The sequence below is a fragment of the Prinia subflava genome, chromosome 1 (assembly GCF_021018805.1).
Source record: "Prinia subflava isolate CZ2003 ecotype Zambia chromosome 1, Cam_Psub_1.2, whole genome shotgun sequence".
Taxonomy (NCBI): Eukaryota; Metazoa; Chordata; class Aves; order Passeriformes; family Cisticolidae; genus Prinia; species Prinia subflava.
In genome coordinates, this window is record NC_086247.1 from 5,126,415 (window position 1) to 5,151,147 (window position 24,733).

The window sequence follows — 24,733 nt, forward strand, 5'->3', positions numbered from 1 at the left end:
TAAAAGGTTGTGTTACTGTTAGAAAACACAGCTTAACTTTTAACAGCCCAGTCACTTTACCTGGCTTCTTACGATACCTTCTGACTTCAGTGACTCCACTCAAAGTCAACTCAAACCAAAGGCCTTATACTGAAGATAACCCTAAGCTTTTGCATATCTTTAAGCTAAATAGCGGAAAGACATGCTTTGAAACTCCTGAGTTTACTCCTACAAAGAAGGACTGATGGCAACAAATACACACACGAAAATAGTGGTGTATTTTTAGCATTTGTCATTTTTGGGGCTCCAGAACTGAAAGCGGTGATGAGTGAAGTGGCAACGGGTTGTGTGTGTGATTTGTAGTGGTTTGTATCTGGGCTCTGCGTTGTGTATCTCCTAATGATGAATGCGTGGGAGGGCCAGGTCAGGAATGGTTTCCACTCCAGTGCGCTGATTGTGTAGTTGGCAGTGGGCTCAATTAAAGTATAATAATCTGGTAATCTCTCTCCTGTTTCCATTCAGCTGCTTCACAGTGAATAGAGCCAGTGAACGAGTATAGCTTTTGAAAAGTAGGTGAACTCCTGCCTCTTTGTCTGAGCAGTTTATGTCTAGTCAAGTAAAATGACAGGCAGAAGAGGCGACTCTCCAAAACGTTGCCCTCATGACTTGCATCATTACTGCTGTTTGTGTAGCTGTGAGATAACACTTGCTCTTTATTTCCCTTCCTAGGCTGCGGGTTGGATTTCTAGCAAGCTTCGCACCACGGAGAAGAGACGAGCTGATGTGAGCAGGGAGCTATGGACATGTCCATGATGGGAGGATGCCGTGTGCCCCATCTCTTGGTTCTTCTCACGTTCGTGTTCAGCGGGGACAGAACCGAGGCACAAAGAGCAGGTACGCCTTCAGTTTACTGCCTCGTGCCCTGGAGCTGCTGGGGCTCCCCCACAGCTGGGCAGCCATCGCTTCTAGGAGGAAATCTATAAACAGCCCAAGACATTTACTGCTGGAAATACTTAAAATAGACCTTAGGGATGGAGAAAGCTCAGGGGTCAAGGCTGTGATTTACCTGGGGTCTTTTGTTCTGTTGCACGCTTAGAAAGTTTAGCTCAGCTACCCACAGCAAGAGGAGCAGCTCACCACAGTTTGCTCTGGATGTGCTCCATTTACCCCACACTGGCATGGAGATCACATCTTCCATTGCCTCCTGTGGGTGTCAGATGAGACCTGGTGAATCTTCTGCCTGGCTGTGACTTTCCTGTGAGCTAAACAGGGCCAGGGCACTGTTCATACCCTCCCTTGATTCAAGATATTTGAAGTATGTGTTGATGTGGTGCTTAGTGACATGGACTTAAGAATGTTGGGCTAATGGTTGAACTTCATGATCTTAAAGGTCTTTTCCAACCTAAGTGTCTCTAGGATTATGTTTCTCTATTGTCTAGTTATCAGCATGGTCTCTGGCCCAGCTTTTGGCCTGGGCTCATGAGCACTCTGCCCCAAATGCCACTGAGAGCATTGGAGGATGGTGTAGCTGAGGGAGTGTTCTTATAGGGATCCTTGACAAGGACACCTTGGTTTTGGTGTGGCAACAAGAAGAGTTATCTGACATCATTATCACACCTCAAATTAAAAAGGGTTGTAGACCCACACAATTTTTTATAAGAGTCCAAAGGCATTTTGAGATGGAGGTTTTCTGTCTTCTTTTTCTAGGAACGCTTTTATTCGCTTGGTTTGGGTAATTTATAAGAAAGAAAAGGCTTATTTAAACCTTCTTTTTGCTTCAGGAATAGCTGCTTTACAGCTTTCTTATGTGATGTCTCTATGGTTTTTTGGGTGAAGTTAACCAGGAATAAATACTTAGTAACCAGACAAAGTGAAATCTCACTTTTTTTTTTCTGCTTCTGGACCTGTCTCAGGCAGAATATAGTAAAGTCATTTATATGTGTTCATTCTGTGCTTACTTTAAATAATTTTGGGCTTATGGCTTGCTTGTGAACTATTTTTAAAAGAAATATTGCAAAACAGTTGGTTCAGTGTCTGAGTAGATGAAGACAACTCCTTGAATTATGCTCCCAGTGAGCATTTCTGCAATTACAAAACTGAAATTTTGATTACTATGAATTATCTTGCATTTTCCCTTAACAGGAACAGAATTTTTTCTGCCAGTAAAAAGTACTGCTATGGCATTCTTGGAATACAATCAATTTTGTCCAGCAGTGGACATTAGACTGCTAAAAATGCAGATTAATGTTTACTAAAAGCATTTCTGCAGCATTACATCTCACTGCCACCAGGTCTGTAAGCAAAGAATCACCAACGCCAAAAAAAAAATTATCCTGAAAAACCATATTTTTCCTCCTTGCAATACTGTCTTGAATAGGCATCACTTTTTAAACCTTAACTCCCCCTTGTTTTAAGGCTCATTGCCCTTGAACACAGACAGGATTCATTCTGTCTGTTCTGTTTGTTTTGAAATTGCTGTTGTCTCACCTGCTGAGAGTCATTAAAATAAGTAACAGGAAGGTCTGTACCTTGTGGGTTTGGCTCTCTAGTTAGTCTCACCTAATTAACATTCTTTCAGCCAGAATAGATTAATATAATAATGAATTTAGGAAGGAGGCAAGGTGGGGAAGTGTAAGCTTCCTTCTTACCTTTTACTGTTAATCTTTTATATTCTCCAAATCCACCAGAACCACATTTGAGAGTCCAGCTGATATACACAGATGTAATGTAACTTGCATGCCATAAAATAAAATTATATAAACCATCATCTCCACTCTCAGATTGCCTTCGAGAGAGTTTTCCCAGACAGACTTTTCTTGCTTTGGAGTTGGAGACAAGCATTCCCTGATTCACAAGATGCCATCACAGAACACAGTCCCACAGGCAGGTTTTGGCTGGCATACAGTTAATTTTCCTCACAGTGGCTGCTCTGGGACTGTGTTTTGGATTTGTGCTGGAAACAGTATTGATAACACAGAGATGTTTTTGTTACTTCTGAGCAGAGCTCACACTGAGCCAAGGCCTTTTTTATTTCTCCTCACACCAGCCAGGAGGCTGGGAGAGCACAAGAAATTGGGAGGGGACAAAGTCGGGACAGCTGCCCCCAAATGACCAAAGGGATATCCCAAACCATGGAGTGTCATGCTCAGAAATAAAACTGTGGGGGGACATTTGGCTAGAGACTCCTGCCTGGGGACTGTGAGTCAGTCAGTGGTGAGCAACTGTTTTCGTTTGCATCACTCCTCTTTTTTTTAAGGTTTATTTATATCTCTTTCTTATTTTGCTTTTCATTACAACATTTTATTTTATTATTTTATTATTTTATTATTTTATTTTATTTTATTTTATTTATGAAACTTTCTTCTCTCAACCCATGAGTTTTCCCCTTTTCACCTTTTCAACTCTCTTTCCCCCAGTCCTGCTGAGGGCAGTGAGTGAGGAGCTTTGTGGTGCTTTGTTGCCAGCTGGGGTTCAACCACAACAACCACAACAACTTTGGTTGTTTCCAAAGAGATCCCATATGGATGGGCAGATCCCAATGTGATCCCAATCCCATGTGCAGAGCTTGCTCCCACAGGCCCTGCAGCACCTGGGAGGTACTGGGATGTGCTCTGCTACAAACGTCAACACAGCAACAAGAGATGCTCATTTCTCATCAGCTGCCACACTCCAGGTGTTCATTCAGTCACTCTCATAGTCATCATGCAATGCCTGGAGCATTGACCTACTCTTTTATAATGCTTTTACTCTTTTCTGAAGGCAAATCCTCTCTTTGTAGCTGAGCTACCCACTCCCTCCTTTCCAGTGCTATGGGCTGTTCAATAATTCTTCCATTCCAGCCAGGGTCACAACCCTGGGATGAGCAAAAGAGCCACAGCTAATTTGTGTCAAAATCTGAGTATGGGAGAAGACTTTGTGATCTCCCTGTAGGTTCAAATGCTGGAATTCAGTAGGAAATATGTAATTTACCACTGTTTCAAACATGCAGTTGTACTTTTTCAGACAACGTGAGACAAGAACTGCTGGAAAAGCAGTGGTTGGCAGCTGTGACCAAACTGAATTTGTAGAGTAGCTTTCAGTCTTAAACTCATAATTTATTAGGGAGTATGGTCTATAATACTGATTTAAATAAATATAAATACATATATACACATGTTGTCCAGTTGGGGCATTACATTGATAAAACATTGGTGGCACTTTTATGGATCTACTACTTCCTGATTTGCATGTATCCAGAAACAACTAAAAAACATCTCCTGAGAGATCTACTTTTTTTGGCAAGTGTCTGACAAATATACAGCCAGTCTGGATTGATATAAGGCAAGCAAGTTGTAATTAAAATAGGCCTCACATTGCAAATATCATGGTTGGAGGAAAATGGATGTTTGTGGGGATAAGTGAAATTTTCCCTTAGAAGGAAGCTGCCCTTTGTTATTGAGGAATGCATTCCAAAATTCAGTAAGTCATCCTTTAGTCAATAGTCAGTGGCAGAAAGCCTCAAATTTGAAATAATCTTGTTATAGACCTGCTACATCGACATATCATGCTGGGCAAAAGAACTGCTTCCAGCTAAGCATAAATGAATCATAACGTTAATGCAAGAGGGGACACGAAATCGTCATTACTCAGGGTCAGGATTGGCAGAGGCAAGGTCAGGACAGGGCTTTTGATCTGTCCAGGTCATTTCAGAGCACTGCCTGAGCAAGGGCACTGCAATGAAGTCAGAGAAAAATATTTTCATGTACAAGCAGGGGGTGTAGCTGAAGGATTGAGCAGAGATAGTTAAAAGCAAAGGAAGGGAAAGGGTTTGCATTTCAAAGCAAAGTCTGTGCTGCTCTGTAGATGTCCTGAAATTGATGAGGTAAATCACAAGGAAGAAGGGCTGGGAATCTGCTCTTCCTCTGCAGGATAGGGAGAGGGTTTTTCTGCCTCCAAATCGTTCACTGGGGAGCTGTGTCTAGGGAATATTTGGTTATGTCTGGTTGTCTGCGTTCATCTCCCCTTAACAATGTTTTCTGCCACTCTTGCAGGTTGCAAGAGTGTTCACTACGACCTTGTCTTCCTCTTGGACACCTCCTCCAGCGTCGGAAAAGAAGATTTTGAGAAGGTTCGTCAGTGGGTCTCTAATTTGGTGGAAACTTTTGAGATTGGCCCAGACAAAACCCGTGTAGGTGTGGTGCGATACAGCGATCGTCCCACCACAGAGTTCGACCTGGGGAAGTACAAAACCCGTGAGGAAATCAAAGAGGCTGCTCGAAAGATTCAGTATTATGGGGGCAACACGAACACTGGAGATGCTCTCAGGTACATCACCACCTACAGTTTTTCCAAAGAAGCTGGTGGGAGACTTAGTGATCGAACTGTTAAAAAAGTGGCCATCCTTTTGACTGATGGAAAGAGCCAGGATTTTGTCTTGGATCCAGCCGCTGCAGCCCATCAGGCTGGGATTAGGATTTTTGCTGTGGGTGTTGGAGAAGCCTTGAAAGAGGAACTTGATGAGATTGCTTCAGAGCCCAAGTCTGCTCATGTGTTTCATGTGTCTGATTACAACGCCATCGATAAAATTCGGGGGAAGCTGAGGAGGCGTCTCTGTGAGAGTAAGTAGAGGCTCCCTTTCTGCAGAATTAGAATAGGTTCAGTTAGTATACAGATATGAAAAGTTGTGATTGTTTTCTTTCATGCTTATACTTCATTTTCAAATCTACTCAGTTCCACTCTGTAAGAGATCACTGTTCAAGGCCAGGTTGGTTGGAGTTTTGAGCAACCTCATCTAGTGGAGTATTGCTCACAGCAGGGATTTGGAATTAGGGGATCTTCAAAGTCCCTTCCAACCCAAACTATTCTCTGATATTATGATTCTATGATTTTACTACAGGAGATGTGATGGGTTTTTCTGGAAAGTCAGTATTAACTATAGGTTGGCTTCCAGAGTAAACCATGAATTCCCATTTGGCTCTGATATAGTTCAATTACTTTATAATAATTTCGACTACTGAATATGAACAGTGATGTCTTATTTATACCCAATTTTGGGTTACTTTGTATAGGACCTTTTCCCTCCTTATTTTCTGGTGTTGTACTGTGAGGAGAATGCTCTGAGTGCTGCTGGGAATGATCCTTAAGGAAGCAAGAGGATGTTTGTGCTTTTCTGCCTTTCTGCATCTCAACTCCTCTGGCAACTGGTGCTCTCTAGTGCTCTGGCTGCAAACAGCATAAGCATTGCTGATGCTTTGAATGACTTTTAACAGAAAAAAGGGTGGGGGATTTGTACTGCATAAAAGACCCTGATTTTACAGCTCCTTGGTGAAGAGGATGGGAATGGCATTGTGGCTGGTATCTCCCAGCACTTTAACAGGAACAGCAATCACACAGCCTGTTCTCCTTCCACCATGGATAAATCACTCTCTTGTTATTAGTGACTACATGAAAGCTGCCTGGTTTGCTGCTTTTTGTAGTCTGTGTTGTGATTACTGTGAACAGCCCTTGTAGCTGATGTTGTGAAGATGTGTTACTGCTTTCTGTGACCTCCCTTTGTAAGAAAAATGCTCTGGGCTTATACAGGGTTCATAAAGATTGACAAGTTCAAGCAGACAGAGTCTAGTTCACATTGCCCAGCAATATCAAGATGTTACTGCTTTTTTAGCCTAAACATAAATGGGTAATGAATGGTGTAACCCCAATACAAATGGAAGTCATGGGGAATAATGAGTGTAAGCTATGCAGACTGAAGGAGCTTGGTTTTTTCTGTGAATATCTTATGTAATCAGACACACAACTGGGCTTTAATGGAAAATGGTAAACGCTTCTGATTGGCACAATTGACCAACTCAAACAACTTCCTGTTGCAGCTGCTAAACACCAAAAATGTGATTTTCCTTTGCAATTCTGTTATTTTCCTTTTCCAAAGCAAGTGCTTTGCACCTGGGTCATCATAAGTGCTCTGCTTTGCACCTGGGTCATCATTTGTTGCCTGCTAAAAAAAATCTTTTACCTGCCTGTCAGAGTATAATATCATCTGTCTGTGGCTTTCTGTATCCACATGGGCCAGCATAACACTACTCATTTGATTGCAAAGATCACTGGGAGCATCCTTCATCCTGAGTATGATCACAGTCACTTTCTAAGTGTTTGGTTCTACCTGTTCTGGTGAGCTCAGTGAGAAAGGGGGGCTGTGGTCAGTTCATCACACGTCTCTGCTGCTCCTTCCTCCTAGGGGGGGAAGACTCCTCACACTCTTTCCCTGCTCTGGCAGGAGCTCCTCCCTCCACGTGTCCACAGGTCCTGCCAGGAGTTTTCTTCAGCATGGGCTGTGTCAGAACCTCCTTCAGGCATCCACCTGCTCTGGTGTGGGGTCCTCCCCAGGCTGCAGGTGGATCTCTGCTCCCCCATGGACCCCCCATGGGCTGCAGGGACACAGCTGCCTCTCCCTGGGCTGTGCAGGGGCTTCAGGGGAATCTCCTGGAGCATCTCCTGAGCCTCCTTCTGTTCTGGTGTCTGCAGGGCTATTCCTCTCTCATAGTCTCACTTCTCACCTCACTGCAATTTCTCCTCCACAGAAACATTTTGCCCTTAAACACACAATCCCAGAGTCTTCCCTAAATTTTTCCTTCCTACATTTAAAACAGGGAAAGTGCTCTTTGGCAGAATCAGTGTTATCATACTTATTTAATTTATTGATTTGCATGCAGAAAGCTTTTAAGAGGCATGATGTTTAGATCAGGTCTAAAAAAACATGAAAATCTTGCTGAAACAGAGGATGAGGTAATGAGAGCACCTGCAGCAGAAATATTCTGATAGAGATCAGTTGATTGTTTTGTTACCTGCATGTGTGAGGTAGAACTGTTTTGGGGGGCGAGAGAGTGGAGATGGAGAACAGGACCAAGTGATTTCTTGTGCATGTACCACTTTTAAATTCCATGTTAATTCAGTGGGAACAGGAAAGGAGTTCAGTGTGATGCCAAAGCCTTCTACATGTTTAGAAGATCAGAATTTTAACAGCTGTTGCAGTTAACTTTCAGTGGTTTTAATGACAGCTCTGCATAAAACATGAACACACAAACCACGGGGTGGGTGGAAAACGTGACCAGGGCACATGCCAAGCTGCTGTTTATTTTGTGCACATTCTGAGACAAAAGCATATATTGCCACAGCCAGGCTCTGGCTTTAATAGACATAATCCCATGTAAGCTCCAGGGAGACACATGAATCAAAGGGCGGAAATGGGAGGAAGTTTTTTTTGTACTGACCTCTGATGAGTCCTGCAGTCCTGGTCCTGCTACTGAAATGTAAAGGGTCGTGAAGTGTTGCAAATGATGGATTTCATGCCAGCAGCTGTTCACAGTCGTTTGTCTCAGGTCTCCCTGGACATCTGGCCTAGACTCTGTCATTCCATCTTGCTATATTTGACTGATTTTATTGCTAAGAAGATGTCATTGAGTGCATTAATAGCATTTTAGCTCTCATTTGATCTTGTGGCAGTAAGCATAGCATAATCAAAAAATAGCATGTCTGCTCAGTAGGACATTGTAGCAGGGGGAGATATTTCTGCCACACATCTCCATTACATTCTGGACTATAGTTGGCTGCAAGAATGGGTGATGCTTTCACAGGAAAGCGGGAGATACATTCTGCTGAAAGTTCCAGAGATGCTACATGCTTTCTAAATACAGTTCCTGCTTATATGTTGTAGGGATGACAATAGGCAGCTATAGAATATTTAAAAATATACTAGACAGAAGGACTGTCATCACATGAACCTCAGATACTTTGCAAACAGAAGGAGATGAGGTGGAATTGTTTCAATAATGGGTTGGTACCAATGGTTGTCATTGATTCCAGTTGATTTAGTGAGGTCTGTGATAAGATATCAAAAGCAGTCACATGTCCAGATGATGCACAACATTTATATTTCTATTTTTACATGTCTTTGTTGACTTTGGGTAGTGCATGAAGTGCATAAAATATAAGACATATGCTACCACTATTCTGTTACTGATGATGAAGGGCTTCCCACCTTCAAAGCCACACCTTGAACATCCATCAAAAGGATAGTCTGAAAGCTTCAGAAATGTCTTTTTTTGAGGTTGCCTTTGCCCAGGTTCATGATATATTCACAGAACAGCAAGCTGCTTCTTCTTAGCCTTTAGTGTTAAAAATACATCATGCACAGAGACCATGACAAAGGGTAGGCATTTGAATTGCCATATCTTGAGAGATACTTCCTAACAGAATCATCAGTACAGTAAAATCTCACAAAAATACTGAAATATTGGAATATGTCAACACCTCAGAGTATAGTCCACATTTGCTGCTTAAGAAGATGTCCAGATTAAGTGCAGGTACTAAAAATTTGACTATCACTTGAAAATCTAGTGACATTCAGATGGCTTTGGAAGTTAAATGCTCAGCAGACAACTGCTGCTTTTTAAAAAGCTGCAGCTGGGCAGTGACCCAGCTGATGTCACCTCTGATACGTCCTGCTGCTTCTTGATGCTGCACTCCCACAGCTTTCGTGGTGCCTTTCTCAAACTCTGTAACATCTCCATCTTCCAGCAATCACTCATGTTACAGATGACAGGATCACTCATCCTTTCATCATCACATTTGCTGGCTAATTTTTAAATTGCAGTTTCCTGTGAAGGCATGAAAGGTCTGTGACAGCATTTCCAACTGATTTATTCTTTACTTGAAACTAAAGAAAGAAAAAGACTTTTCATGGATATGAGGGAACCAAATATTTGTTTAGTGGTGTACTTCTGCCATTTAGCTGAAGGACTGTCTGGTCTCTTTTGGCTCTGGGAAACACAGCAGAGATAGTCAGATATCGTTTTTCTCTTACAGAACTTTTTTTTTTCAAAACAAATGTCTGAAACTCTCAGATCTAATTTTCCACTTGGTCCAGTCATCACCAGCTTAGAGAGAAATGGTTCCAGAGCTGGTGTCTGGCAGGCAGCTTTGAACTCTGCGAATGAGCTGTGGCTGCTGGTTGTCCCTCAGTTTCTCCACACATCATGCAGAAGTGACTCTTTTCCCAGATCATAACTACAGCTCTGTGCTGGCACTGTGTAATCTCCACATCATTTAAATGTTGCATGTCCAAAGAAGGGCATCAAAGCTGGTGAAGGGTTTTTATCATGAGTCCTTTGAGTGGTGGCTGAGGGAACTGGGAGTGTTTAGCCTAGAGGGAAGCAGGCTGAGTTGGAGTCTTATCATGTCTACAACTCCCTGAAAGGATGATGCCTTAAGTTTTTAACTTTTATATTCTTCAGATCCTGTACTGCATTATGTATAGCTCTGAACTCTATACAGAGTGTTAGCAAGCTCTCTTCACATTTTGGTCAGACAGAACAATCCTTCCAGGCTTGAGATCCAAGGACATCCTTGGCCTTAGGCCCCAAAAATTATAAACAAAAGTGAATCGGGACAAACAGCAAACTGGGGGAATATGACTTTATTACCTGAAGCTGTAATTGGACAATTAACCCCTAATATGCAAATAGACCAAACTTTTATCTGTCTGAAAAACTCGTGACCCCTGTCCTCTTGGGTGTAGCCTCTGCCAGGCTCTTGCACTACCCAAGGTGTATCTATTGAAGGTCTTTAATAAATTCCTGCTTTATTTTCTAACTCTGTCTAGGCTCTGTTGTAGGTAGCTATTCCAAGGCATCATAGCCAGATGGGGATTTGTCTCTTCTCCCGGGTAACAAGCAATTGAACAAGATGAAATGGCCTCAAGTTTCACCAGGGGACATTTAGACTGGATAATAAGAAAAATTTCTTCACTGAAAGGATTGTCAAGCAGTGGAAGAGGCTCTCCAGGGAAGTGGTGGAGTCACCATCCCTGGAGGTGTTTAAAAGACGTGTAGGTGTAACACTTGGGGACATGGTTTAGTGATGGACCTGGCAGTGCGGGGTTAATGGTTCTACTCAATGTTCTTAAGGGTTTTTTTCCAGCCAAAACAATTCCATGAGTCTAAATAAATTCTTATTTTGCTTGGTACTCTGAAATGAATAGGTTTATTCTGAGATTTGCAACAGTGCTGTTCTATGACCAGCCCCACTTCTAAAAAAGAAAATCTTATTCTTCCTAACTTCCTTCTCCCATCTGCCAACACATGCATTTATATGGCCTCACCATCAACTATGGCAGGAAGCCAATGAGTATTTTTGTTTCCTTTCCCAGATTAGTTTTTACTCAGATTTATTTCACCATGCTGTCCAGGGGAGTAACTGGCACAAGGTGAGAGCAGCTAACTAGGAGCAGAAGATCTGGATTGTGTCCTTTGGTGCAGTGCTAGCTCATTTTAGCTTGATGAACATTAGTTAAGGACTTCAGAGAACTGACGAAAATCCTTTATGTGCTCCCAATGCAGATCTGAGCCTGTGATCTGGTGTGCTCTGGTTTATGCTGTGCATAAAGTGGATTGCTAGGCGGGTTTTTCCCATCCAAGCTCCACTTCTAGGCTTCAGCACAACTTGCTTGTCTTGAAAAAACAGCTTCCTTAACAAAAATATCCCACTACAGATGGACCTCCTAAGTATCCTGTCCCATTTTCCTTAAACAGGCTTTCCAGTACACATAATTGTTGCTGTTTTACTACTGCCTCAGCTTCTGTTTGTTCAGGGAGGGATGGCAGAGTTTTCCCTCCTCAGACAGGCTGTGTCTGACTGGGAGCATCTTGCTGGGAGTTGTTGGTAGGAGGGATGAGCAAGCTTGCCACCACCTTGCCTTAGACACAGACTGTCTGTCAGTGCCTCCAGGCAGCACTTTGATATTTCTGTGCACCCGGGTAGCTTTTCTCCTCCAGAACGGATGTTAGCACTGTTAGAGTTTCAGAGAGTGATTTATTGATTTATTTTCATTCCCTTGTATGTTGGAAAAAGCAATGTCTTAGACATTGCCTTCAGGTGATGAGGATATTTCAGCACCTGTGGCCTGATTTCTTTTTTTTTGCTGAGGAAGAAAAGATATGAATCCAAAAGTCACTCAAAAGTCAGAGTTTTAGAAATAAGTCTGTGACAGAAAACGGTTTTACTTCTTTTCTTTGATGCAGTTTGTAAGAAAAGGATTCTGTTCCAAACTCTCAACTTCATACAGACCACTGAGAATATTAATATGGGACTCTGAAGATAGGAATATAATAAAATGAGATCAATTAAACCTTTTGCACTTGCCTTTCTTATCTCTAGCTTCTTTCTTTAGCAATGACAGACAAATAGTAGCATCATAAACCACAAGCAATCACTTTATGTAAAGCAGTGAATCTCTAGGCTGCTGAAAACATCTTGTCTGAAATCACAAAATCTGGCTGGATGATAACATCTCCCCTAGACTGTAATAGGTTTTCTTGCATTTCAGACAAGAAAGCTCTCTGAACAATGTTTGATGTACAGTAAAAATAATTGTAAAGCCAAAGACTCAGATGAAAGTAACTCCCAGACTTAGAAAGAAATATTGAGACAATCTGGAAAAGAATGGTTCTCAGAGCCTTATTAAAAAGTAATGTGCTGTTTGGAGAAAAAAAAAAAAAGGAGGGAAATGTGGTGACTATGGAAGCCATTTCTAAATAATGTAGAAGTGAAGGAGAAATACAGAAATAGGAGCAGGCAAAAAGCTGGAACATACTCTTATGTGCTGGAAGGAGCTTGTTTTTCAACCCTGTCTGCAGCCTGCATTGATTTTGCTGGAGCTGTGGATGCTCAGCACTTTCAATATTCAGCTGTGGAGCCCAATAACTCTCCAGCTGCAATCAGAAGGAGATTTTCTGTCTGCTCCAGTGGAGTCCAAATGATGGGGTAGAAGAGACAACTCATCCCTGGTGCAGCACTGTCTCTCTTGGTGTTTGCTGTCTGATGGACTGCTGAGGAATGCTCAGCAGAAAGAATAACCTCTGAAGATGGCCAGATGCTCAGCAGGAGATTAGGGCAAGGCACTGAAAAACCTCTGAGGCTTTAGGTTTAGTTGCAGGCTTTTCTGTCCAAGAAAAACAAAGCAATGAAGAGAAAACCCTTGGCATGTGGCCTTCACGAATCTAAAATATTTTTAATTTCAGCATATTTGTACTGTCAGGCCTTTCTTCCTCCTTCATTTACAACCTCTAAACTGACTTCAAACTGAAAGAACACCAGCTACTTAAAGTCTTAGTGTTCCAAGACTGCCTTGTGGGTAATTTTTATGCTTTATGTGACTATTCATATCAAAATCTTACGTTAACTCCCAGCACAATCTATAGATGGAGTAGACCATTGCCTGCTGTGGTTAGGTGCACCTGCAAATTAGAGATTTCCTCTGCTCTCCCTCTATTTGGGGATGCAGTTCTCTTTAGGATAGGGAAAGTCTAGGAGGGTTCTATGGAGATTTATTCTCAGTTCTCCTGATGGATCTGGTAGAATTTACAAAAAATGATAGAAAAAGTTGAATTTATATCAAAGCATGCAAAACCTATGCAATGTATTAAAGGACCCATCATAAGATATTCTACTTCTAAAACCCAGTGGGTTTCCTGAAAATCCAGCTTCATATAAAATGAATATTTCTGTAAAACCACCAGTGCTCTGGTGAGCTTGGTCTCTCAGGACTGGTGCTGGTGAGTTGTTTCTTTTCTCTTTTCTTTTCTTTTCTTTTCTTTTCTTTTCTTTTCTTTTCTTTTCTTTTCTTTTCTTTTCTTTCCTTTCCTTTCCTTTCCTTTCCTTTCCTTTCCTTTCCTTTCCTTTCCTTTCCTTTCCTTTCCTTTCCTTTCCTTTCCTTTCCTTTCCTTTCCTTTCCTTTCCTTTCCTTTCCTTTCCTTTCCTTTCCTTTCCTTTCCTTTCCTTTCCTTTCCTTTCCTTTCCTTTCCTTTCCTTTCCTTTCCTTTCCTTTCCTTTCCTTTCCTTTCCTTTCCTTTCCTTTCCTTTCCTTTCCTTTCCTTTCCTTTTTTTTTTTTTTTTGCACCTGGCTTCATAAATTCCAGCCTCAAAGTCTTGTGAGGAGTAACTGCAATGAGAGCTGCAGATCCTGAGATTCACCCTAATGAGGGAGTTTGGAGGTACCACGGCAGGTCCTGGATTTCACAGAAGGATGCAGTGGTTGCTGGTCATGGACTGCCTGTAAAAAGGTTTGGCACAAACACTCAGCTTTAACATAAAACAGATGAACCAGAAAATTTGTGACCTTTCACGGTATTGAATCAAGTGCATCACCTGATAATTGAACTGATTTTGGAAACAATTGCACGGGCAGAACAGAACTATAAGACCAAACCTGTGTTCTGAGCTAGATAAGCTATCACATTAACACTGGAACAAAATGGGCAGGACCATCTATTTTTAAGATCTGGGATGAAACCATTGCTTCCAGTTCGGTGTTAAGCTGAGCTGTCTTTAGAAGTCTGTGTTACTTATTTCTGTGATTAAAGCAAAGCTGGGCATTTATGTTTTAATGGGTTATTTTGAAGCTGTAGGTAGACCATAAAATCATAGAATGGCCTGGGTTGGAAGGGATCATCTCATTCCAACTCCCTTGTCATGGACAAGGACTAGACCAAGTTGCTCAGAACTCCATCCAAGCTGGCCTTGAGCACTTCCAGGGATGGGGCATCTGATTGAACAAATCTGTGATACCTGTGAACCTTGCATGGTCTCTCTGCAACAGAGATACTCATGTTATTACTAGAGTTCAAACTCAAATGATACAATGATTCCCTTTCTTATCCCTTGGTAATATGAAGTGGTGCATACTTTCTCCTGTGGAAGTTTGTAAATGCTGCTGAATTTCAACTTTCTTTTTTTCCCTTTAGATAAACAAAGTCAACAAACAGGATTGAATTCTAATGTGCCAGTTTGTTAAGAATATTTCTTCCTCAGTGCCACACACATGTAGTGTGGTTTAACTGGTGGGCTATTTTTGTTTAGTAAATTGTAGGGTTAGTGATTCAATCCCATCAAGTTCCCTACAAGTTACACCCAAATACCAAATTCCTTTTCAAATCAGAAAGCTTGTTTATGATGCAAAACAAAAGCAGTGGGAGCACTCTGACACCTTGGAGAACTGCTTTTTGATAAATTACTAATTAAATTGTTTAGAATGCAATTAAGAAATTGTTGCAAGCTCTGCTGTATTAATGTGCTTAAAAATGGTGGAGAATAGTTCTAAGTTCTGCATAAAATGTTTTTGGCATGCTGTATATTTTGGGAACTGTGAGTACTGCTGCTAACCCTGGTTAGAAGTAGGGAAGGTCTCTTTCAAGTGAGGTAGCTCAATTGGGTAAGGTGATTTTTGTCACTTGCTGTCCTTGTCTGGTGAACAGCAGGGTCATGGGACATCAAGTTCCTAAACTCCACTAATTTCCTTGTGGTTTAATGGTCAACATTCAGTGTCAGTTTGGCTATAACTTCATCTGTACTCTAGAAAACAAAGAAATTTTTATATTAAATGCACTTATATGTGCATATATGTGTGGGTATGTGCATAAGACATATGATTGTTTCTATATGCATAAACTCTGAAAAATAAATCTGCGTCCTTTCAGCCTAAACTATCAGCCTTTTTTTACAGTGAGGTAGATAAAGTTATAACATGTTAAAGCTCTAGGGAGAATGAAATACAGGACATTGAATGAAGATGAAATACTGCAGAGTGATTACACACAATTAACCAAATCCACCACCTCTTGGTGCGACTTCATTTAGCCACACCGCCATAGGAATCCCTGTGCTTTGTTCCTCCAGGGTTTTACAGCTAGATGGATAGCATATATTAGTTCTAGCTATATATTAGTCCTACATCTACTGGAAAAATCTCTCTGATTTGGCACTGAAGATGCAACACCTCTGTCAGAGGCTGCACTACTAATATGACACAGGTGGGATGGTGCAGCAGAATTTTTGCCATTAGTGCTAAAGCTTTGTGGCAAATGACTCTAATAGCTTAGATCAATGCATGTTTCTGAGTTGAAGATTGATGTTGGATCAGAACTAAAAACTATAAGTAGAATTAAACAATTTTGTATCTTTATATTCAGGTATCTTTGGTAGGATTCATATAATTGAACTGCAGTAGCCTGGAAGTTATTTGTCTGTGCTCTTTTGATAGTCAGTGGAAAGGAGTAGACATCTCAAGGGAATGTTTCATCCTTTTGGAGGATGACTGCTTGAGACAGGTGACGTGATTCAGCCTCTGAGTGCCTCTCCCTTTTCATTCATTTTGAGAGAGCTTATATAACTTTCTCATTGGACTCTTCGCTTTGACAGCCTAACAGCAGAAGAGTGGAACCCTTCCCTGCCACATTCTGGGAATACAATAATGTTTGTTTCTTTATGCCAGTAAATTCAGTCTGCTGGAATTTATATGACTGATGGATATTCAGACCAGTGTTGTTGCAAGCTGAGGTGGATGTGCTGCATTTCTCACCCGGCTTCCTGATGCTGCAGGGTTTGTGCAGTCGAAGGAGAAAGTGTCAGTTTAGAGAGCTGTTATCAAGTACTGCCATATGTTTAGGGTCAAACATTGTACTGCCAAATTTATTTAATCCCTAAGGGACTACTCCTGTGAGAAGAATGGTTCTCTCTCTCTTAGCATTGGCTTCTGCCTAAATCTTGTGATAAATTGGTCCTTGAAGTTAACTGTGTTGGGATATTACCTGCTGCAGTCTGTTGACTCATTTATAGCAAGGAGATAATGCTTTAAAAAAACAAATAATGGCTGCAATACAATTAAGAGTAACAGAGACAGCTTTTTTAATTACTATTATTGAAAGATAATCTTTGTTGCTAATAGCTTTTCTGTTGTTGCTGTTAATTGAAGCGTGAATCCACTTGTGCTTGATGATCTTTCCAGTTGTCACTATAACAATGTCAGACCCCAAACCAAACTTTACTGGAACCAAAATGGGAAGGATGCCGACTCAGAGCAGCTTGAATGTAAACCAAACCCATCTTGCTGGTGCATCCTGGTTATCTTCCCATAGAGACAAGCTAAAAATTCACTTGGAGGACCTGGTGAACAAACCCAGTGGAAGAACTACTCTGACAAATTCATCCTCCTGTGAATAGGATTGGAAAACTGACTTTGAACCAGTGGAGTTCTGAGTATGGGTTAAGGTAATTAAAGAATCTTTCTTATCTGATTATTATCTGATAAAAAAACCAGAAATGGCTTTAAATTGAAAGAGATTAAATTTAGATTACATAGCAGGAAGAAAGACTTTGAGGGTGGTGAGGTACTGGAACAGGTTCCAATGGAACAGGACTTTGGTGTAGCAGAAGGTCTCCTTGCCCATGGCAAGTTTGGAACTGAATGATCATTTAGGTCCCTTCCAAACCAAACCATTCTACGACTCTATGACTTATTCAGATTTTCACTGAATTCACTCTGAGTGCCTTTTTGCCATTTGAATGGCACCTCTGCAGTAGAGTGCTGGTTTTAGCTGAGATATAGTTAATTTTTTTCACAGTGGCTGGTATGAAGATATGTTTTAGATTTCTACTGCACACAGCCATGACAAGGTAGAGATGTTTTTGTTATTGTTGAGCACTGCTTGTCTGATGGAATACAGCATCCCTTGCCTCAAATATTTTGACTTGTATATAAACATAACACACATAAGAAGGATCATGTTAGAGAAGGGATGTGCTCAGGACTAACAATCCCTTGGGAACTGCAATGATCCGGACCCCAGCCTTTGAGTCACAGATTCCTGAAACCCAGTCGCAATGCTCTCTGGTGCAGCACCCTGCACAGATCAGGCACTTTGGAAAGGTCACTTAGGTGTCTAGACTAGGAAACTGGATATCCATTTCTTTTAATTCCTGACACCACATTTCTCTGTATATTTTGGAAGTGTCCAGCCCCAAGAGTTTTGCAAGGGGGCAGATGTTGGCCATAATGTTCCCTCCCTGGTCGAGCTTATTGACAACCTGCAATCACCACTCCCTACTTCTACATCTGTGGCTCTATTTTCTAAGGAAAAGGGCAACAGAGCATAAAAATAGAAGGAAATCATCATTATCCTTGCTTGTAATGAATAAGATATGAGTGTTAGTTGAATTGTGAGTATATAACATACTCATGAAATAAAACAAAATGTACTGGAAAATTTACTGTGTTAGTTTATTCAGGGATGTGTCTGCTAACTATTCCTCCAAGCTATCAGAGCTCTGTGCTGGAATAGTGAGTCATGCATGTTGATTTTTAACAAAGTTGTTTAAGGACAAGGGTAACATTTGCAGAACTGCAAATCTTTCAAAAATTCAACATCATGTACACTGGCTGTTCTGATTTCTATTTGCAAGCACAGAAGCAGATGCCTGTCTAATTTACCTGCCTGATAAACTGCTCTTTGTAGTGACCTTGATAATATCCTGAAGAATTAATTTCCTGAGCTAATATTATATTTATAATTTATTTATCACCAGCTGAGTATTTACATGCTCACAGCTTTACAACCTGTAAGACACTGTGGCTTCACACAATGGTGCACAGGAATCTATTTAATGTATGAATGGCTCAGAATCAAGGATTTTTATCATCTATAATTAGGAATTTATGCCAGTGGGTGGGATTTTTTTTTCATAGTAAATCCTTTCTCATACTATTATTTAGTTAAAAATACTGTCCTGTGTGCTTGCTGACAGTACAAGAAAACAGAATAGGAACTCTAAATAAATGGAATTAGTGGATGGGTTGCTGCACACTCCCACCACATTGATCTCTGCAAACTATTTTTGAGTTGATTATGAGTAATTTGGCTTTGGAGGTCGATATTTTTACTTGTTCTAGGGGGCCTGTAATAAAAATCTCTTAGCTTTTTACTTTGATTTCTGTGGGCACATGCCTTGACTATAAAATGTTAGGTGCTACTGAAGTGTTGAAAAATATCTCAGTCTCACGTGACTCACTCTTAGTCTCACAAGAAAATTCTTCCTTGTTTGGATCCTAAAGAAGGTTGTATCCTTTTTTTTTTTTTTTTTTTTTTTTTAATTTAGGCTCTTTAGTTTATCTTATAACTAAAACATTAATTTCTATTTTGGAGCATAGAGTAGTTTCACTCCTCTGTGTTTATGCTCAGTAATGTCTCACTGCTAATTATTTTCCACAAACTAGTAGTGTGCAAGACAATAAATGTTTAATTAACCAAACATCTGAGAAAATATTAGACTGACTTGTCATGACTTTGTACAGCTATTTGCACACATTCTGAGTTATTTCTAGTGAATCCAATGGTTTTCTTAAGCTCAGACAGCAGGGCACTAAAAGACATCAGAAGTAAACCTTGGCTGAACAGATTTACACATGGTGCAAATCCCTTCTTTGTGGGGCGCTCTGAAGATTTTCCATGAGAGGTTTGATGCACTCAGGTATAATGAGGATGCACATTGGGTCACAGAGATCCAGCCTCTTAGTCCTAAAAGAACTGCTGTCCTACCAGCAGGGAAGGTATGTGAAACAAATGCAGAAATTCTTAGGAGATGGTTCCTCACTGCTGGCTGTGTGCAGAGGTTTTACCTTTGGGGGCAGGGATGGGGTTGGGGGTGTCCCTACACCTTCTTAGTGTGCTCAGCACAGCTCAGCTGTCAGGATAGACCTGGCCTGGCTCTGTAGGTTTCTGGATGGTGTTTCTGCTCATGTGTGTCCCACTGCTTCCTGACAGGCACATCCAGTGTGGTGCCCGGCTGAGGCTATGGTGATGCAGTTCAAGAACGGTGCAGGAACACTTGAGGCTATAATTGTGCCAGGCTGACCCTTTCATCTTCTGTTCTTTCCTTTTTTCTTCTCAATAATTGTCTCTCCTTCACCACAAAATGCACAGGAGAAGAACAGCTTTTCAGGAAAAGTGTTTTCTACCCGTAACTCTGTGGTGGAGTGAGAGGGAGAAATGCCAAGTAGAGCAAGTAAATTGATGTCAGTAAGTTCATAGTCACAGAGTTGTTTTGTCTGTGTTTTCTCCCACCACCCCTCATTATAGAATAAGCTTCCAAGTAACCTGCTATCACCAGAACACGGGGGAACTGAAGGCACCAAGGGCCCTCTCCCCTCCATCTGCTTTGTCCCAGGGGTTTGTGACTTTTCTCCTGGGGTTGGATGTGCGTTCAAACTCAGCAGGGGATGAAGTGTTGGTCAAGTCACTGAGAGGAAGGGGCTGGCTGCTCATCCTATTGTGGATTTCTGGTCAAGAATGGTCACTGATGGGGGACTCCAGGACTCCCATGGACTCAAGCATCCCCCCCAATCTATCCTGTAAATAAGCCTCTTTTGGAGTACAGGCATCCTTTATTTTCTTCCCTTCTGGACTCAGCTCTTTTTATAGAATCCACTTTTTTTTAATGTATGTATAAGCACACACATCCATATATATAACTGGAAGTGAATGGAGTGATTTTCTCTCAGTGAACACAAATAAAATCAAGGGAATGGAAACCACAGGGGTGGATAAACATGCTATTCATTTTGGGTGGATCTGTGCTCCCACAGGGGGAGGTGAGTGTCCTGATTTCAGAATAGTACAGACTGAGTTTTCATTAAATCAGTAGATGTTTAATTATATAATTTTGAATGGGAAAGTATAGTGTGTAGATCTATATCTGCAATGAATCTATAATTATATAGTAATTTCTGACATTTTGTTAGGTTTTTGGTGGTTTGGGCTTTTTTTTTTTTTTTTTTTGACAAGTTGATGATTTTCCTAGGATTGGTGGGACCCATGAAAAAGCAGCTGAAGCCAGTATAGAGAAAATATGCCTGTGTGTTTTCCTGCTCTTGGGCTGAGCTTTTCATTGCACTTTTGTCTGGAATTCCAGGCTGGATGCTAAGTTTGATTCTCCCTACACTTCTGGGTTTGTAGGTGCAGAGGATCTGTGCTAGGGTGATAGCATGAAGAAATTATTAATGTTGACTTTCACCAAGGAAAACAACACAGTGCTTACTCCCCTGGGAGTCTGCCAAGCAGCATTTAACCTTCCCTGATGGATCCACTCACTCTGCTATGGCAGCTCTTTTTAATGAAGGTGGAACACAAAGTGGTGAATTCCAGCTGTGGGAGGTGGATCCTCTCTTGGTTAAAATGGGCCAGCTCAGGGTGTGGCTCTAGTAAGGTACACCATGGAAACATTAACTCAAAAGCAATTACATTTAGAAGTTTATTATAGAATTATAGAATGGTTTGGAAGGGACATTAAAAATCATCTCTTTCCAACTTTCTATCACGGACAAGGATACCTTTCACTGGATCAGGTTGCTTAGAACTCCATCCAGCCCAGACTTGAACTCTGACAGGGATGGGGCATCCAAAACCTCTCTGGTCAGCCTGTGCTTCACCACCTCTAGAGTAAAAAAAGAAATTCTAATGTCTAACCTAAACCTACTGTCTTTCAGTTTGAAGCCATTCCCCCTTATTCTGTCACTCCAGGTTCTTGTAAAAAATCTCTCTCCATCTCTCAGGTGTTGAAAGGCTGCAATCAGGTCACCCCAAAGCCTTCTCTTTACCTCCTGAAAAATCCAAATTCTCTCCGCCTTTCTGCATAGGAGAGATGTTCCATCCCTCTAATCAGCTTGGTGGCTTCCTCTGGACTTGTTTCCACAGGTTGATGCCCTACCTACATGTATAAAGAACTTAATGCAAATAATAGATTGGATGTACATTTGCAGCTTTATTTTTGTTTGGGCAGATACTCTGTGATGGAAACTTGGGTTTGCTTGGTATTTGTGCAAGATGTCAAGAGAACCATGACACTGAATCGTATCTTTAAATTACTCTTTTATTTGGACTTGTACATAAACTCGCACTGACTAAGAAAATTCATGCCATCTGAAATTCTGGTAGTGGTACTGATCAAAACTCCCAAACCACGAGTGGAAGAATATATAAGGAGATACGACCCTCAGTACTTATCTTGCCTTTGGAGAAGTATGGAAACATAGAAATAGAGGGCACATCATCACTGTTAAAATTTGTTGCTCTGATTGTCTGAATTCCTTCAGCAAGACAAAAGTGGAAACTAGAATCTTCACTTTAAAGGGCATGTAAGAGTCATATTTTTCTAACTGAGCATAGTTAATGCCTGAAAAAGGATCACTTATGGGGCTGGTAGAGTGTGCTCTGGCTACTTTAAAATGCAGGCTGATGCCTTTTTAAGAGATGAGATCTTGTTCATCTTAGCCTCCAACTGCTGGCTTTAACATCATTTTCTTCTGAGAAAGATTCTTTTCCAAGAGAGCAGATATTGCTGTGGAATATGAGATGGCTGATGTTGTGTGCAAGAGGCTTGACATTGGTCATAGTTTTCTGTAGCTGTAAAATTTGTGAGTCTGGCAGAGAGATGGAAAAAAAGCTTTGTTGAGAGATCACCAATATATTTTTGTTGTGCTTTCTCCCAGCAGAAAATCCACCAGAACCTCTCTATTAGACTCTGAGCTTTCAGACCTTGGATGAGGGATGTTTTAATCTCTAAGTGTCTACATATATAGGAATGTTTGCAGCATCTTGGTCCTGACATGGGTGGAAGATGGGAAGAAAAATAAAATGGAAAACGTGGCCTTTGATTAGAAGGCAAACTGTGCTCCAGTGGAGGTGATTAGAGACAAACTGTAGACTCTGTTTGGCCATAAGGCAATAGAGTGATTTTCTTGTGTGGTGGCCTGGAAGGCTGCCAAGCTGTTTCTCAGTAACTAATCCCGAGTCAGTTATGGGCACAGAAAACAACACCACATATCCAGCACTTTGCAGGGAAAGGGGTCAGATGCTGATGGTGGTGATCACTGCAGGGAGCAAGTTTTCAATTTCCCAGCAGGAGCACCAAGTCCGTATCACTCTCCCCAACCCATCTGCTTCCCAGAGAGGCAGTGGGAGAACAATTCAAGAGAAGCTGGCCTTGGATCATTATAAAGACAGTCAGTTCTTTGAGAAGCTAATGATGTGATGGCTAGTGAATGACTCAGATAAAACAGAGCCAAGATGGATCAAGCCTAACTATTAAAGGACTCAGGGTTTCCTTGTCTTAGTTCTTATCTCAGATGAAAATTCCCTCTTTGTGTAACACTGTATAAAAGCATGTCCTGCCAGAAAAAACGCACCTGTGTGGGCCTTTGTAAGATGGAATTTCTGTCATCTGTCATCTGGAAGGCATTCTGACCACAACAGCCACCACTAAGGCAACATTCTGCGAAGCTGAAGCTAGCAGTGTTATGAATGACCACTGTTACATTCTCAGCATGAACTTGTTTCCTTTGTGCTCCACTATTATCATGGAATCACAGAATTATTAAAGTGATAAAAGACCTCTGAGATCATCAAGTTCAACTCCTAGCCTACCACTACCATGGTCACAACCAAACCTTGTCCCTCAGTGCCACATCTACACATTTTTTGTGTGCTTTCAAGGACTGTCACGGTCTGCGTGCGTACTCTTGATGTCCAGGACGCACAGCAGCAAGGGGGCAGGACACTTTCCCCCTGGGGAGTTTGTGGGTCCCCGCCCAGGGACTCCAATGCTCTCAGCAGTCGCTTTCTGGGGCGCAGAACGAGGCAGAGAACGAGACGGATTCTTGGGATGAACTAAGGAGGTTTATTGAAGGTGTTGACAACTGAAGAGCAAAGCCCCAAGAACTTAAAACCAAAAACCCAAGAACCTCGAGGTGGGCACTGACAGTGTGTTTTACAGAGGGGGCGGCACAAAGCAAGCAACCAATGGGGTTACACTTAAGGAGGAGTCTAAGGTGGGGAATACAGAACTCAATCCAATGAGGATAACAAATGGAGGGGAACAATACAGGACAGCAAATGGTACATCAAGTTGGGGAAGATTGGCAGGAAAGGCTCTAGAAACAGGGGCGGGGTACAGGGGATTGACAACTGGGAAAGGAGGAGATTAGGGAAGGGATAAATGCTTGAGGGCCAATAGGGAAACTTCTAGGGAGTGGCCAGCTGACAGGCAAAGGAATTAACACATAACAGTATGCATAACAATTAGGGTACAGAACCTAAGGACAGAACAAACCGATACAAATGAAGGACTGTGCCTGTCTCAGAGAATGGGGGAGGACAGGTCCAGGGGAGACAAACTGCATATCTAACACACAAATGAAATAAAAGGCTGTCCAGGAAACACAAAATAAATGTTTCCACAATTTCCATCAGCAGCCTATTCCAATGCCTGACCACCCTTTCAGTGAAGAAATTGTTCCTAATATCCAGTCTGTGGTGCAACTTGAGGCCATTTCCTCTTGTCCTCCTTGCTTGTTACTTAGAAGAAGAGACCTACCCCCACCTGGCTACAACCTCCTTTCAGGGAGTTGTAGAAAGTGATAAGATCTCCCTGAGCCTCCTTTTCTCTTTCTGAACACACTCAGCTCTCTCAGTTGTTTTTACCAGACTTGTGTTCCAACCCTTCCCAGCTTTGTTGCCCTTCTCTGGACATGCTCCAGCGACTCTGTAATCAATACCTGAGTAACTCAGCCAAATATCTGCTGGTTCTGGATATCTCCACGTGAGCTCTGGATGGAGGGAACCCCTTTGAATATTCCACCTGTCTCCATGGATGCTTGTGCTGAGCAGCAGTGATGGAGGGCCCAACTCCTCATGTGCACACACAGTGCAGCCAGGAGAAATGCCACCCAGAGGGATGTCCTGTGTCAGCACAGGCCCTTGAAAGCCACACCACTGCCAGTAAAAGTCCTGGGCCCTGGCACTGTCCCCCCACATCCCATGGGACACTTGGTGGGATGGGTTAACTCTGTGCTAATGAGCTCTTTCTAAACAATGACCTGACATGGTTCAGGGAATAG

The 24,733-nt window shown here is 41.7% G+C and overlaps 1 protein-coding gene across 1 annotated transcript in view; it reads left to right on the top strand.

The window, feature by feature from the left end:
* The first annotated feature begins 454 nt into the window (after positions 1-454).
* The window catches only part of COL22A1 (collagen type XXII alpha 1 chain), a 220,451-nt gene continuing 196,172 nt past the window's right edge, over positions 455-24,733 (top strand). The window contains exons 1-2 of the mRNA XM_063408152.1: positions 455-873; positions 5,010-5,576. Coding sequence (XP_063264222.1) covers positions 777-873; positions 5,010-5,576 — 664 coding nt within the window. The 5' untranslated portion in view covers positions 455-776. The remainder of the gene's footprint in view (positions 874-5,009; positions 5,577-24,733) is intronic.